This window comes from Schistocerca nitens, chromosome 8 (genome assembly GCF_023898315.1).
Source record: "Schistocerca nitens isolate TAMUIC-IGC-003100 chromosome 8, iqSchNite1.1, whole genome shotgun sequence".
Taxonomy (NCBI): Eukaryota; Metazoa; Arthropoda; class Insecta; order Orthoptera; family Acrididae; genus Schistocerca; species Schistocerca nitens.
In genome coordinates, this window is record NC_064621.1 from 122,211,454 (window position 1) to 122,226,520 (window position 15,067).

Below are 15,067 nucleotides of genomic sequence, written 5' to 3' on the forward strand. Positions count from 1 at the left end.
TAACAAAGAAGTTTTAAAATTTTAACCATTTGACTCCTCCAGCTGTCTGATCTATGTTTTATTATGGAACTTCGCACAGGCTGCATCACTGTACACTTTGTGCCTATCAGTACAAATAATATGTGCATCAAAAATTACTTTTCACAAAAGACCTATTTGTCTAGCATTATTAGGACATTTTGACCAGAGTGAATATCTGTACATATTTGCTATAGTTAATAATATGACAGGTCTTTATACTATCACTTTATTTATTTATTAGAAAGTAGTCACAGAAAGACTGCCAACCTCCAGCTTAATACTAAAAGATTGTCTAATTATGAACAATGATATAATTAAGAGACTTCATCTCTTGTGCTAAGTTCGAAATTACGTCATAAGATTTGAAATGTGAGCTTAAATACATTTTTTGATACTAAAGAACATATTGTTCCAATTCCGCTACACGAGTCACAGGCACCGGTTAATATTTCCTTTGCTAGTGTCAGCAGATGCATTTTATTCATAAGCTGCCCACCAGCCAACAGGGCCACACACTAGATGATGATCATGCAATTGTGAATGTTGTATGGGACCACAGTGTCAATCAATCTATTTGGTCAGATGTTTGAGCGGAGTGAAAACAAGATTTCCTATAACTTACCTAATCATATCTGTATGAATTTGCACAGCCAAATGAAGAATTGGAAAAGGACAAATGAGGTATCAAATTGATCAGTGTGATGTCCAGTTTTGTAAAACCAAATGGTTTATTTCTGGAAAGCTATCAGAGCAATTATGAAAAAATAATTTTTTTTTTTTTTTTTTTTTTTAGAGAAAACTGAATATTTCAGAGTAACTGCTGCTAACTATACAGTTATGTCTCAAGAAGTTCATCTCTTCACGGTCCAACTATTTTGTACGTAAAAATTTGTACAGTGTGATATTTAATTGTCAAAATGGCTTCCTTCAAATCAGGACTTTTGAGAACAGAAGACACTAGAAAAGCAAATGTGTCAAAAAGGTAATGTTTTGTGGAATAATACTTAAAATTTTTAAAAAAGTGAGGAAAAACAAAACAGTTAAATGTTTTGTGAAATTGATCTAAAAGTAACAAATAAAATAGATCAGAGAAATATGATGCTTGAAGTCATGTAAAGCAAATGAGGTGGTGATTGAGAATTTGAAGTTCAGTGTTTAACTTAGAATTTTAAAGAATACTAGAGAGTATATTTGTCTGATGGATTACGCAGACCACGCAATTTGTGGTTGTGCGGTCTCAACAGTTTTCAATCCTCTATGCCTGAAAGTGTAAAAAAATTACAAAAATTTTTCAGTCTCTCAAATATTTCAATAGAGAATCCGTCAAATACCAAGAAAGGGAATGTACATTCTGAATCAGCACCTCATCTGCTGTGCACGATTTTGAACACCATTCAAAGGGACATAAATTGTTTCTCTAATCTATTTTGTTTCTTACAAGGGAACCTCCCCATCGCACCCCCGTCAGATTTAGTTATAAGTTGGCAGAGTGGATAGGCCTTGAAAAACTGAACACAGATCAATCGAGAAAACAGGAAGAAGTTGTGTGGAACTATGAAAAAACTAAGCAAAATAGACAAACTCAGTAGTCCATGTGCAAGATATGCAACTTCAAGGGTCACGCGTGGTCAGGAGTGCCGTGGTCCTGTGGTTAGCGTGAGCAGCTGTGGAACAAGAGGTCCTTGGTTCAAGTCTTCTCTCGGGTGAAAATTTTAATTTTTTGTTTTCAGACAATTATTATCTGTCCGTCCGATGCGATCACTTTTTTGGGAGTGATAATCACATCCACAAGAAAACCTAAATCGGACGAGGTAGAAGAATCTTTTTACACATTCACCAAGTGTACAAGTTAGGTGGGTCGACAACATATTACTGTCATGTGACGCACATGCCGTCACCAGTGTCGTATAGAATATATCACACGTGTTTTCCTGTGGAGGAATCGGTTGAACTATGACCTTGCGATCAAATGTTTTCGGTTCCCATTGGAGAGGCACGTCCTTTCGTCTACTAATTGCACGGTTTTGCAGTGCGGTCGCAAAACACAGACACTAAACTTATTACAATGAGCAGTGACGTCAATGAACGAACGGACAGACCATAACTTTGCGAAAATAAAGAAAGTAAATTTTTCACTCGAGGGAGGACTTGAACCAACAACCTCTCGTTCCACAGCTGCTTACGCTAACCGCAGGACCACGGCACTCCTGACCACGCATGACCCTTGATGTTGCATATCTTGCACATGGACTACTCAGTTTGTATATTTTGCTTATTTTTTTCGAAGTTCCACACAACTTCTTCCTGTTTTCTCGATTGATCTGTGTTCAGTTTTTCAAGGCCTATCCACTGTTCCAACTTATAACTAGATCTGAGGGGGGTGCAATGGGGAGGTTCCCTTGTTAGCTTTTTTTGTATTACATGATGTAGAGGCAACATATAGTCTGACGCCTTACAATAAAGCAGTTCTGGTGGCTATCCAAAGCAAGGTTCTTCACATGTTCTTTGCGATTTGGCAGGAAATCTGAATGTTTACAGGAACAACAGAGAGGCACAGCCTCACTAAATTAGTGACATTTAAATATATTGTTATAAAGGAAATATCTACTAATCTTTAATATCTGTAATAAGACTAGCACAGCCATGAATAAATTTCATTTATTTGAAAGACACTTTCATAGAGGAAATCTACACTTCTGTGTTCATCAATTGATTCATCAATATGCAACTTCCTTAGATTTCAAACAATATTTCAGGACCTGTGTAGGATATAAAATGAAATTATTTGGCACTCCATTTTTAGTTACAAAATGCAAGTAGAGATTCTGTGTAAAAAATTCTACTCTACAGGTATTAAAAAGAAGAAACAAAAGTCAACATATCCCAGTTTCCTGATCCCGTGCTGAAAGGAATTCTGCACCTTCTAATAGCTTTGGAATTGAATAAAATAGTTTATCACTTGTAAATAAAAGCAAGAACCATGTTTTCAACATAAGTCTGAACTTTTTCTATTGAGCACGCACAGTGACAAGTACACTCCCTTAACAGCCAGTATCTAGTTCTTGCAGTGCTGTGTACACAGTTCAACTGCCGTATAATCTTCATTTGCCCACAGGCATTTGATCCCAACCATTGTGCTGCAGAATATACTTCTGGTTACAGGTAGAACCGCAATGATGCCCACATTTGCAACTGTTCCATACTTGCCTGGGGAAAATGCAGTTTCTTAATATGTCATTAAGCAGGGTAAAATAAAATTGAGCCAAGGAATGTGTTTGTGATCTCAACTTTATTCTATAATACTACTCCATCTCTGCAGAATAAAATCCCCTCACTGAGGAGTTATATGTCGTAATGTAACAAAAAATACATTAGTTACTATATTTACAATAGAAACTAGAGTACAACATACATCATATGAAACAAAGATGTTTGTAGTAATGTGCTGCTTCGTTGCTATATAGCATAAACATACAAAAAGCATGAGGAAATTGTACACACAGCCTCAACTATTAATGCAGAAGCTTTTAAATTACTCATGCTTTATATCTCCCAAATATCTTTTCTTGGTGTCTGTATTATGGCTTTTTCACTTAATGACAAGAGCGAAGAGTACTGGGCAATTACAAATCCAAAATGCAATTAAATTTCCAATACACAAATAGCAAGAAAGAAAGTGTGGTATCTTGGGTACCCGTACATAAGCTGAAGCCGCTACAGCCCAACAAAATAAACTCTGTATTATGAATTCTATAGAAAAATTACAATTTAATATAGTAAGAGGAAATATCATGCAGATAAAGATACAACTTTAACTGATAATATATCTGTGTTTCTTTATATATATATATATATATGATATATCCACTCTCTTATATTTACGAACTGGTTTCTTTTTTTTTTTTTAAATATACTCATGGACCAATTCTCCATGTAACAGAATATCTATGTGAATTATGACGGATAATGTTAACAATGATTTAAACAAACTTTTTTGTAACATAGGCCACTAGTTGCATTACCTTCAAAAGGTACTGAAATTTATATTCATTTTAAAAGTATTTTCATTCAACAAAAGTATAAACTACATAAAATTACTGTCACACTTAATTAACCATGTTTTATAATATACAGGTTAATGCATAAATATTTCCAATAAGTTCGATATATTTATTTGAAGTGCATTTCAAATGGAAATTGTGGGACATATTTTTTTTCTTCCTTTCTCCCCTCATTACACAGTATGCTTCTTTTTCTTTAGCTTATCAGAGTAACATTCTTGCTTCTCACTTCTGCGCCCAAGTAACCACAAGAAGGATTTGGGATGTTAACATGCATTATGGGTAATGATATTTCCTATACAATTTCCTAAATACAAATAAATCTTAGTATAACAAATGGTACTTATGTCATTTCTCTGGAAGCAAAACAAAAATATCAGCAGAAAATATATCTTCTGCATTTAGGAATGATGAGAAAAGTTTTCTTCCAATACCATTAAAATACTGATCCTTTCATACAAATTTAAATCAGTAGTTAAACAAAGCAGGAATCAACATAAGGAATTTGTGTGCCATTATTCTTCTGACAGCTACAGATTCTTATTAGAAGCTACGCTACACCGGTCATATTCATGAAGAAATTCAGCAGTATCGTATCCATATTCACATCAACAGCACATGATAAAATGTAAATGTCTGACACTCAAAGTCACTTGCTGGTAATAAGATGCTCTCTGTACAATTACCAGCAGTTTCTGTTGAGTTATTCTAACAACGAGTAGGAAACTATGTAGTGCAAAGAATTTTCTTCTTAGAATGAAAGAAAATCACATTCCTTCTACATATAAGTCCTGTAACATAGGTAATCTGTATAACATACATCTGATGAGTAAAATTATACCATAATATTTATGGTACATAAAAGAATAGGAATTGAGAAGATTAATATTAGAATTTTAATACAAAAATAAAGTAACACAGAAACTTAATTTCTTTCACTGTACATTTCACTGCGATGGGCAATCAGTCTCCACTATCACATATCCTCCCACTAAAAAAACTCTCGTCTTCATTTTTAAAATTTTCTGTTATGCTACTTGAATATCACAACAATATGAAATCTCACAAGATCTTTATCTTCTGTCAGGGGGAGCTGCTTTGCTTGTTTAAGTCAATAGTAATACTTGAGGTGCCTGACTATGTACGTAGGCATTTCTGTCCTAAACTGTCAATGCACCAATCCTTGGTAAAGTCATCACAATGTTATCTTGCAATACATTAGAGTATGCAACACGATGCCGAACAGCAACTGCTTCCACCACCCTTACTCTTCTGGCGTTGATCTGTCAATAATTAAAACAATAATATAAGAATACAAACTCATGTAAATGCAGAGGCTGCAAATAAATACAAGTTGAAACATAAATAATAGTGACTGTACTGTAACACTTTAATCAGTTGTTTATTATATGAAAAAGGTTGTAATTAATATTGTGACATTCCAGACACCTGGATTCTTGAAAGGTGTGTACAATAGACTCTCAGAAGGATGTGAAAAGTGTTTCTTTTGACGTCTTGCATTAGCACATAGCTAACTTGTTCAAAATTTTCTAGATGTTCTTTGTAAGCTTCTCACATTCCTCTACACAAATACTAAACTTAATGTCACATTCTACATCACATATTTCGTTAGCAAAAAAGTGTGTGGCAAGACCGAACTCATGCACACAATTCAGCAGGTGATGGTGAGAGAGATTGCTTAAATATGTGCACCAACAAGAGCTCATCCGTGAGGAAAGATAAAATGATGGCACACCAAAAAATGGATAAACAGTTAACAGTGACAGGTGTATTACAAATAACAAACAACTTAGCAGGTTACACAAGATACTACTAGTACTGTGAGAGTAGCTGGTTGGATATTGTGTTTGAGCAAGGTATAATAGTACTAGTGGCAGCTAGAAATGTCTCCCATTTTTTAATTTCTTTATTTTACTGGGAAACAACTGATTTACACTAAAGAGAGACAGATGGTTTAAAATGTATTGTACCTCAGCCTAATCACCATCAATTTCAGGAGTTTTTGTCCACTACTGGAACTAAACCATGTACCCTCACAGCATTAGTAATCTTGTCCTACTTTCTCAACCAATAATTTGCTATCTTTCTAATGGGAATAGTAAAACAAGGTGCACTGAAGAACGAGATTTCTGTTCTGGTGATAACAGGGTTCTTGACACAAAATTAAATACAGGTAATGCTGGAATAAGTCTGAAAGTGAATAGGACAATAGGAATTCAGGTGAATGACTAAGGTCTGCAAACCAAACGGGACTGCTGAAATAGACCCAAGTCCACCACAGTAATACAAGAATACATGCCTAGTAGCTTAGATCACAATTAGTTTTAAAAAAATGTGCATTCAAATAAAAGAAATTATTCATTATGTGAGAGAGACTACAATGTAACTGTAATGTGTGGCTGAACTTTGACAACGGAACGAGACTGAGAATATGGACTGATTAGAGGGTGTAACTAATGTGGAAGCCTCTGAAGAATTTTGCACAGACCACAGCTCAGCCATCACAAACACTTGATCTGAGAATCATGAAGGAGAAATTTACAGGTGGAAACGTGGAGGCACAGGAATTTCTCAGATGTATTATAAACAGTAACAAAATATAGCCAAATGTTCAGGAAACATTACTCACACAAAGATAAATTAAAAGCCCTACATGAACAGAGGTCTAGAAATGCTTTATTTCCTTGTTAAAGCTTATTTTCTACTTTTCTTTGTAATTCTATTAATTATAGAAAACACACAGAAACAGAACATACCAACACTATGTGAAACGTTTTCTTAGATGAAATGTTCAAAATACCATCATGGTTATGTACAGTAAGTTTTAACTCTCAGGTTCACTGTCAGTGTTTGTTGTTCCAATGCAACAGAGGTAATGTTGACATGTAACTCACTTCAATGCTCAGTAAAATCAAACAATGGAAACTCCATGTAGGAATATCAACAATGTAAGAAAAGACACAGTGCTATCTACTGTTAAGAAGACATGTTCAGTTGCAGACAGGCACAATAAACAGACACTTACATACAACTTTTGGCTTCATCAGTAAAGGACAGACACACACACAGCCATCCTAAGGCGCTGGAGTTGACATGAGTGCATGAGGGGTGCTTGCTCGTGTGTGTGTGTGTGTGTGTGTGTGTGTGTGTGTGTGTGTGTGGTGGGTGGGTGGGTGGGTGGGTGGGTGCGCGCATGCGCACACACGCGTCCATTTTACTGATGAAGGCTGTGAACAAAAGCTTTATGTAAGTGTCTTTTAACTGTGCCTGTATGCAACTTAATGTGTCTTCCTTACAGTAAGTAGCAGTCAGTCTTTCCCTATATTGTTCGCTTCACTGCTTATGCTGACATGTTATTAACTTCACTGTGCTTTACTAACATCAAGGACATAGCATTAACTGTTTGGTGTCTATCAAAGACTTGGTTTCCGGTACAATGCAATGGAAGTGTACTCAAATGCAGAAGAGTTGCCTGATGACCATTTGCTGCACGGATTAGATGGTAATGACCATGGTGCTAAATATTTGCATCAGGAGATATTTACAGAATGACAGTGCACCAACAAGATGAATCTTCAAGCAATTATTGATCGTTGCCTTAGCAAGCCTGGGATGTTTAGACCTGCTACTCACCCTGGGAGAGGCCTAGAAGGTGGAGGGTAGCTCAGTGGAGGAGGAACTTCTTTGTGCAGTTCATGACAACCCTAGTGTCAACATAAAACAATTAGCTGCAAAAAGCAATGCTAACCACATGACTTTCTGGGAAGCGTTACACGAGAACTTGCTGTGTCTGTACCAAGTACAGTGTGTGCAGGCACTGTCAACAGCTGCTTTTCCTACACAGGTATAATTTGGTGAATGGTTCATTCAACAATGTATCAATCCTCTCTTTAGTTTAAACATGGTGTTCATGAAGGATGAGGCTACATTTCAATGTGATTTTAAAATTTCACAATAAACATGTGTGGGCTGTCGAAAATCCTTACAAAATTGTGCAATCATGTCATGAACAAATATTTTATATTTTCAGTCAACATTTGAGCCAGCATTCTTGGTAGTTGTCTGTCAGGGCCTCATGCTCTCCCACCCAGGTTACATGCAGAAACTCACTGTGCCTTCTTACATAATATATTACCCATTCTGTTAGAACACAGGTCTTTACAAATGCGACAAAATGTGTGCTTCATGCATGGTGGACCACCTCCTCATTTCAGAGTTAGTGTTCATAGGCTTCTAAATGACATATTCCATGGCATTTGGAGCGGTAGAGGTAGACCAATTCCTTGGTCTCTATGCTCTAGTGAACTAAACTCACTAAAGCTTTATTTGTGGAGACATTTGAAAGTTCTTGGGCACAGATCTTCAGTACAAAATGTGCAGAGTCTACATTCAGTACTGTGGAAGGCCATGAACAATACGCAGTTCTCCAGGGATACATCAGGGCATCGGGGTGACGGGTTGATGCACGTATCCTCGTTAATGGAAGAGTTTTTGAACATTTCATATAGGAAAGTGTATCGTATTGTGCTGATATGTTCTTTTCTTATGTCTTTCCGATGATTAACATGTTGAAGAGTTGTAGAGACTGAGGTCTAACATGGAAATAAAGTATTTCCAGATGCATGTCCATCTAACATATTTTCTTCCTCTATAAGTGAGGAAAGGTTCCTAAAAGTTCTGCCATAACTTCTTGTTAAACCCCCTGTATAATTGTAAACAGAGTGACAGAGTGACATCCTGTCTCGGTGGGCGGAACATTTTAATGACGCTCTTAATCCCGACCATCAGACAACCGATATTTCATACAATGAAGCACTTTAAGACCTGCCAGTTGAGGAACAACTTGCGGATGCCCCTTCCTACGATGAATTCATTTCAGCACTGGCTAAGCTGAAAACTGACAAAACAGCAGGATTAGATAACTTGCCATCAGAGCTATATAAATATGGGGGGCCAAACATCAAGAAACCATTGTTTGCTCTGATCTTAAGGATTTGGGAGTATGAAATGATTCCACAAGACTGGAAAGATGCTTGTATTTCCAAGATTTATAAAGGCAAGGGTGACATATCAGACTACAGCTCCCACAGGGGCATTTCTCTTCTCTCAGCAGCAGGAAAAGTCCTTACCCACATAATTAACACCCGGTTAACACACTTTGCAGAAAAACTGCTACCAGAGACCCAGTGTGGCTTTCGCCCAAACAGAGGCACAGTGGATGCCATATTTGTTGTCAAACAAATGCAAGAGAAAAGCTTAGAGCAACATCGGCCTTTGTTCATGTGCTTTGTAGACCTGGAAAAAGCTTTTGATCATGTCCCACGGGAAGCTCTCTGGATCATACTAAAGAAAACTGGGTGCCCTGACAAAATTGTCAGTTTGACTCAGCAGTTTCATGAAAACATGATGGCAAAAATCCGCCATGAGGACAAGCTCTCAGAACAGTTTCCCGTGACATGCGGTGTAAAACAAGGCTGTGTTCTGGCTCCCACACTCTTCTCACTTTACTTCGCAGTTGTTAATGTGTCAAATTTCAAATACCTGGGAAGCCAAATTAGAAGTGACAACAGCCTGACAACGGAAATTGCAGCGCGTATAGCCAGCGCAGCCTCAGCCTTCGGTAAGCTTAATGACCGAGTATGGAAATCACATGATCTCAAACTACAAACAAAAATTGCAGTCTACAAAGCAGTAGTATTATCCACCTTACTGTATGCCTCGGAAACCTGGTGCTGTTACAAAGCTGACATTAAGAAGCTAGATAAATTTCATCTTCGATGTCCGAGATCAATTCTGCGCATCAAATGGGAAGACCGTGTCCCAAACACGGAGATTTTGCGCCGCGTGAAACTGGCTGGTATTGAAGCTTTAATAATGAAACATCAACTGAGATGAAGTGGTCACATAGTACGCATGGATGACAGTAGGCTACCTAAAGCGGTGTTCTACTCGCAGCTCTCGTGCGGGAAGAGGAGGAAAGGTGGTCAACACCTGCGATATAAAGACACCATTAAACGCCACCTTGCAGCCTGTGGCATTCCAAGCAACCGATCGGAGTGGTGATCAACTGTACATAAGAGCTTTTATCCATTGTGAATGTGGAGCACTGCGACTGTGGTGTGAACAGGTTTTCAGAAATTACTGCAACCAGTCGCCTTTTATGTAGATGTATTTTATTTAACCATGACCGGTTTCGAGCTGCCTAGCAACTCATCATCAGATGGTGTATACATTTAGTGCTTTTTTGTACCCATTGTGTGGGTGGTTGAGTATCTGTGGCTAGACAGAAACGAGAACAAATAATCGCTACATGTGGTACAGTAACACGAAATATTTACAGCATAATTTATGTTTAACGTATAAGAGCAAATAATCACTACATGTGGTACAGTTACATGAAATATTTACAGTTTAATTTACGTTTTGAGGTGTTACTTACAAATAAATCTTTTTGCAGGTATATATATCTCTTTTAGGACGTATTTTTGAAACCATTGTGTCTTGTTTTTCACAATATCACAAGTTAAAACTTTCACTAGATGTATATTACTTTTATGAGGCACTGTTGGAAACATATATCTCGTTTTTCGTAAACATCGCTGAACACACTTAGCCACAGATACGAATACAGGATTTACACATTGTAAACAAGCCAAAGATAGCAGTATCAAAGATTTCAAGTTGACCAGAGGCATTATTAGTCATCACACACACTGACAAGAGATTTGTCTTTATTACATAGAAAATAAATGTAAATTAGCTTAAACTAGTAAAATGTTTATTTATAAATTAGCTGTGCAATTTAATAGGTATATAAAACTAGATTTTATACATTATATTTCAGTTACATTTAAGATTATTGGTATTGAGAGTATTATGACAGCTAATTTCTTGCTCCTTCCATTGGCTGATCATGGTATATGATGTCTGGGATGAGAGGTTGATGGTTAACTTGAAATAATAAGTAATGCTGGAACTTGTAAGGGGGGGGGGGGTTGAGAGGGTGATGTGGAGAGAGAAGAGAGCTGAAGGGGGGGGGGCAGAAGTGGTAAAAGCTTTTATGTGTGTGGGGGGGGGCATTTTGTTACTGAATGACTGTTTAGTTTTTTAAGTTCAAAGAATCCTTGAAATTCTGAAAGAAGGAGTTATTCGCCAGTTCTGTCTGCTCATTTAAAATGGTATGTGGGGAATTATGTTTGTGGGTAAAAATCTCTAATTGTTCGAGAAGATCCATCTTGAATCCCTTGTCTACAGTGTGTAGGATTTGAAGGTTAGTTTTAATGTCTGTTATGGAATGTTTATTATCTGCTAGATGGGTAGCAAAAGTGGATCTATTTAAGTTGTTTAGGCGAAGTGCATCAGTGTGCTCTTTGTATCGGATCTCAAAATTTCTACCTGTTTGCCCTATGTAGTAGCAGGAGCAGCTGTCACATCTTAATTTATATATACCAGATTTTTGGTAGGGTGTGCTGGCTCTTTTGGTGTTGTGGACTATTTTGTTCTGTATTTTGTTGTTAGTGTGAAAACTTATTTTGACATTATGTGGTTTGAATAGCTTAGCAAGTTTGTATGAGATATTGCCGAGAAACGGCATACAAACGAATTTGGTTTCTTCTGCTACTGAGGTCTGGCTTGCTAGTTTTGCTTTGTTAGATATAATGTTTTTATCTAATTTTTCAATTATGCTTGGGTCATAAGCATTGTTTGATGCTATTGTTTTTAATATATTGATTTCATTAATTTTTGCAGTAGGATCAGCTTGAATTTTGTTGATACGGTTAAGTGCTGATTTGAAAAAAGCTAGTTTATGCTGATTTGGGTGGCATGATGTATTGTTTATTATAACATCTGAAGTGGTGGGTTTCCTATATATCTGAAATTTATGTTTGTTGTTGTGATGTGTTATGTTTAGGTCAAGAAAATAGATACCTTTTTTGGGTTTGGTGTTCTACTGTGAACTGTATTTTGGGGTGAACATTATTAAGTTTACCAGCTAAGGCCTCAATTTCAGTGGCTGTCCCATCATATAACAACAGGGTGTCATCAACATATCGTTTATAATAAATGATCTTGTCTGTTTCTATTGGGTTTGCTTTAAAGAATTTAATTTCAAGATCATTAATGTAGATGTCAGCAAGAAGGCCAGCTAGACTACTGCCCATTGCTAGACCATCATGTTGAATATATATTTTGTTGTTGAAGGTGAAGTAATTGTGGGACAGCACTAATTCAAGTAAATCCATCAGCTCACAGATTTCCATGTCACTTAACTTTTTATGTTGTAATAAGTTATTTTTTATTATTCGAAGTGTGTCTATTATAGGTATGTTTGTGTACAGGTTGACAATATCAAGGGATGCAAAGTTAGCTGTATTGGGAATGGAAATTTCTCTGATACTGTCAATCAAATCATAGGTGTTTTTTATGGAATAATTGGTTGGGAATGTATAATATTTCTTGAGTATTTCATGCAGTTTTTTAGTCACTTTGTACCCTGGGCTATTTATGGAATTCACAATCGGGCGTATCGGGTGTCCATCTTTATGAATTTTAGGTTGTGATCTAAGCTTTGGTGCTGTAGGGTTCATTATAACACATTGTTTGGCTTCAATGGATGTCAGCAGAAAGTTACAATTTTTTAACATGTCTTTTATTTTAGCTTGGTATTTGGGAGTGGGGTCAGATTTCAACTCAGTTATGTTGTTATTCTTGAAAAATTCTAGGGTCTTCTTAATGTAATCAGACGTACATTATCACGGCTGTGCTGCCTTTGTCAGATTTAACAACAAGGGCACTACTGTTTGTTAGCTTTTTGTTAATTTGTTTCAGTGTTGCAGATTCATCATGTTTATTACTATGGAGCCTTTGTGCATCTATGGTTTTCTTTATTATTTTGTTTGCATCATGGGCTAGAGCATTTTGATCATTCTGATCTAGTTTTGATGTTATACATGCTATTTTGGTGTTAGTTATTAGGTCTTTAACACTATTGTAATCAAGTTTTGTGGCAATATTATGTTTAAGTCCCTTATTTAACAAATTTAATTCTGTGCTATTGAAATTAATGCTTGTTGTGTTAACTACTCTCTCAAAGAATTTATGTTGCACGGGAGGGCATTCATTTGGTGGAATGGGGGATTTTTTGGCAATCAGGAGTGAGAGCTTTTCTTTTTGTTTATGTGCGAATAATAAAAAATAACTTATTACAACATAAAAAGTTAAGTGACATGGAAATCTGTGAGCTGATGGATTTACTTGAATTAGTGCTGTCCCACAATTACTTCCACCTTCAACAACAAAATATATATTCAACATGATGGTCTAGCAATGGGCAGTAGTCTAGCTGGCCTTCTTGCTGACATCTACATTAATGATCTTGAAATTAAATTCTTTAAAGCAAAACCCAATAGAAACAGACAAGATCATTTATTATAAACGATATGTTGATGACACCCTGTTGTTATATGATGGGACAGCCACTGAAATTGAGGCCTTAGCTGGTAAACTTAATAATGTTCACCCCAAAATACAGTTCACAGTAGAACACCAAACCCAAAAAGGTATCTATTTTCTTGACCTAAACATAACACATCACAACAACAAACATAAATTTCAGATATATAGGAAAACCCACCACTTCAGATGTTATAATAAACAATACATCATGCCACCCAAATCAGCATAAACTAGCTTTTTTTCAAATCAGCACTTAACCGTATCAACAAAAATTCAAGCTGATCCTACTGCAAAAATTAATGAAATCAATATATTAAAAACAATAGCATCAAACAATGCTTATGACCCAAGCATAATTGAAAAATTAGATAAAAACATTATATCTAACAAAGCAAAACTAGCAAGCCAGACCTCAGTAGCAGAAGAAACCCAAATTCGTTTGTATGCCGTTTCTCGGCAATATCTCATACAAACTTGCTAAGCTATTCAAACCACATAATGTCAAAAATAAGTTTTCACACTAACAACAAAATACAGAACAAAAATAGTCCACAACACCAAAAGAGCCAGCACACCCTACCAAAAATCTGGTATATATAAATTAAGATGTGACAGCTGCTCCTGCTACTACATAGGGCAAACAGGTAGAAATTTTGAGATCCGATACAAAGAGCACACTGATGCACTTCGCCTAAACAACTTAAATAGATCCACTTTTGCTACCCATCTAGCAGATAATAAAACATTCCATAACAGACATTAAAAACTAACCTTCAAATCCTACACACTGTAGACAAGGGATTCAAGATGGATCTTCTCGAACAATTAGAGATTTTTACCCACAAACATAATTTCCCCCACATTACCATTTTAAATGAGCAGACAGAACTGGCGAATAACTCCTTCTTTCAGAATTTTAAGGATTCTTTGAACTTAAAAAACTAAACAGTCATTCAGTAACAAAAATGCCCCCCCCCCCCCCACACACATAAAAGCTTTTACCACTTCTGCCCCCCCCCCCTTCAGCTCTCTTCTCTCTCCACATCACCCCTCTCAACCCCCCCCCCCCCCCTTACAAGTTCCAGCATTACTTATTATTTCAAGTTAACCATCAACATCTCATCCCAGACATCATATACCATGATCAGCCAATGGAAGGAGCAAGAAATTAGCTGTCATAATACTCTCAATACCAATAATCTTAAATGTAACTGAAATATAATGTATAAAATCTAGTTTTATATACCTATTAAATTGCACAGCTAATTTATAAATAAACATTTTACTAGTTTAAGCTAATTTACATTTATTTTCTATGTAATAAAGGACAAATCTCTTGTCAGTGTGTGTGATGACTAATAATGCCTCTGGTCAACTTGAAATCTTTGATACTGTAGTTATATTGCTATCTTTGGCTTGTTTACAATGTGTAAATCCTGTATTCGTATCTGTGGCTAAGTGTGTTCAGCGATGTTTACGAAAAAACGAGATATATGTTTTCCAACAGT

The 15,067-nt window shown here is 36.4% G+C and overlaps 1 protein-coding gene across 1 annotated transcript in view; it reads right to left on the reverse strand.

Annotated features, from left to right (window-relative positions):
* Positions 1–3,293: 3,293 nt before the first annotated feature.
* LOC126198956 (ubiquitin-like protein 3) overlaps positions 3,294–15,067 on the reverse strand; it is a 494,344-nt gene continuing 482,570 nt past the window's right edge. The window contains exon 4 of the mRNA XM_049935605.1: positions 3,294–5,365. Within this exon, the coding sequence (XP_049791562.1) occupies positions 5,301–5,365 (65 nt within the window). The 3' untranslated portion in view covers positions 3,294–5,300. The remainder of the gene's footprint in view (positions 5,366–15,067) is intronic.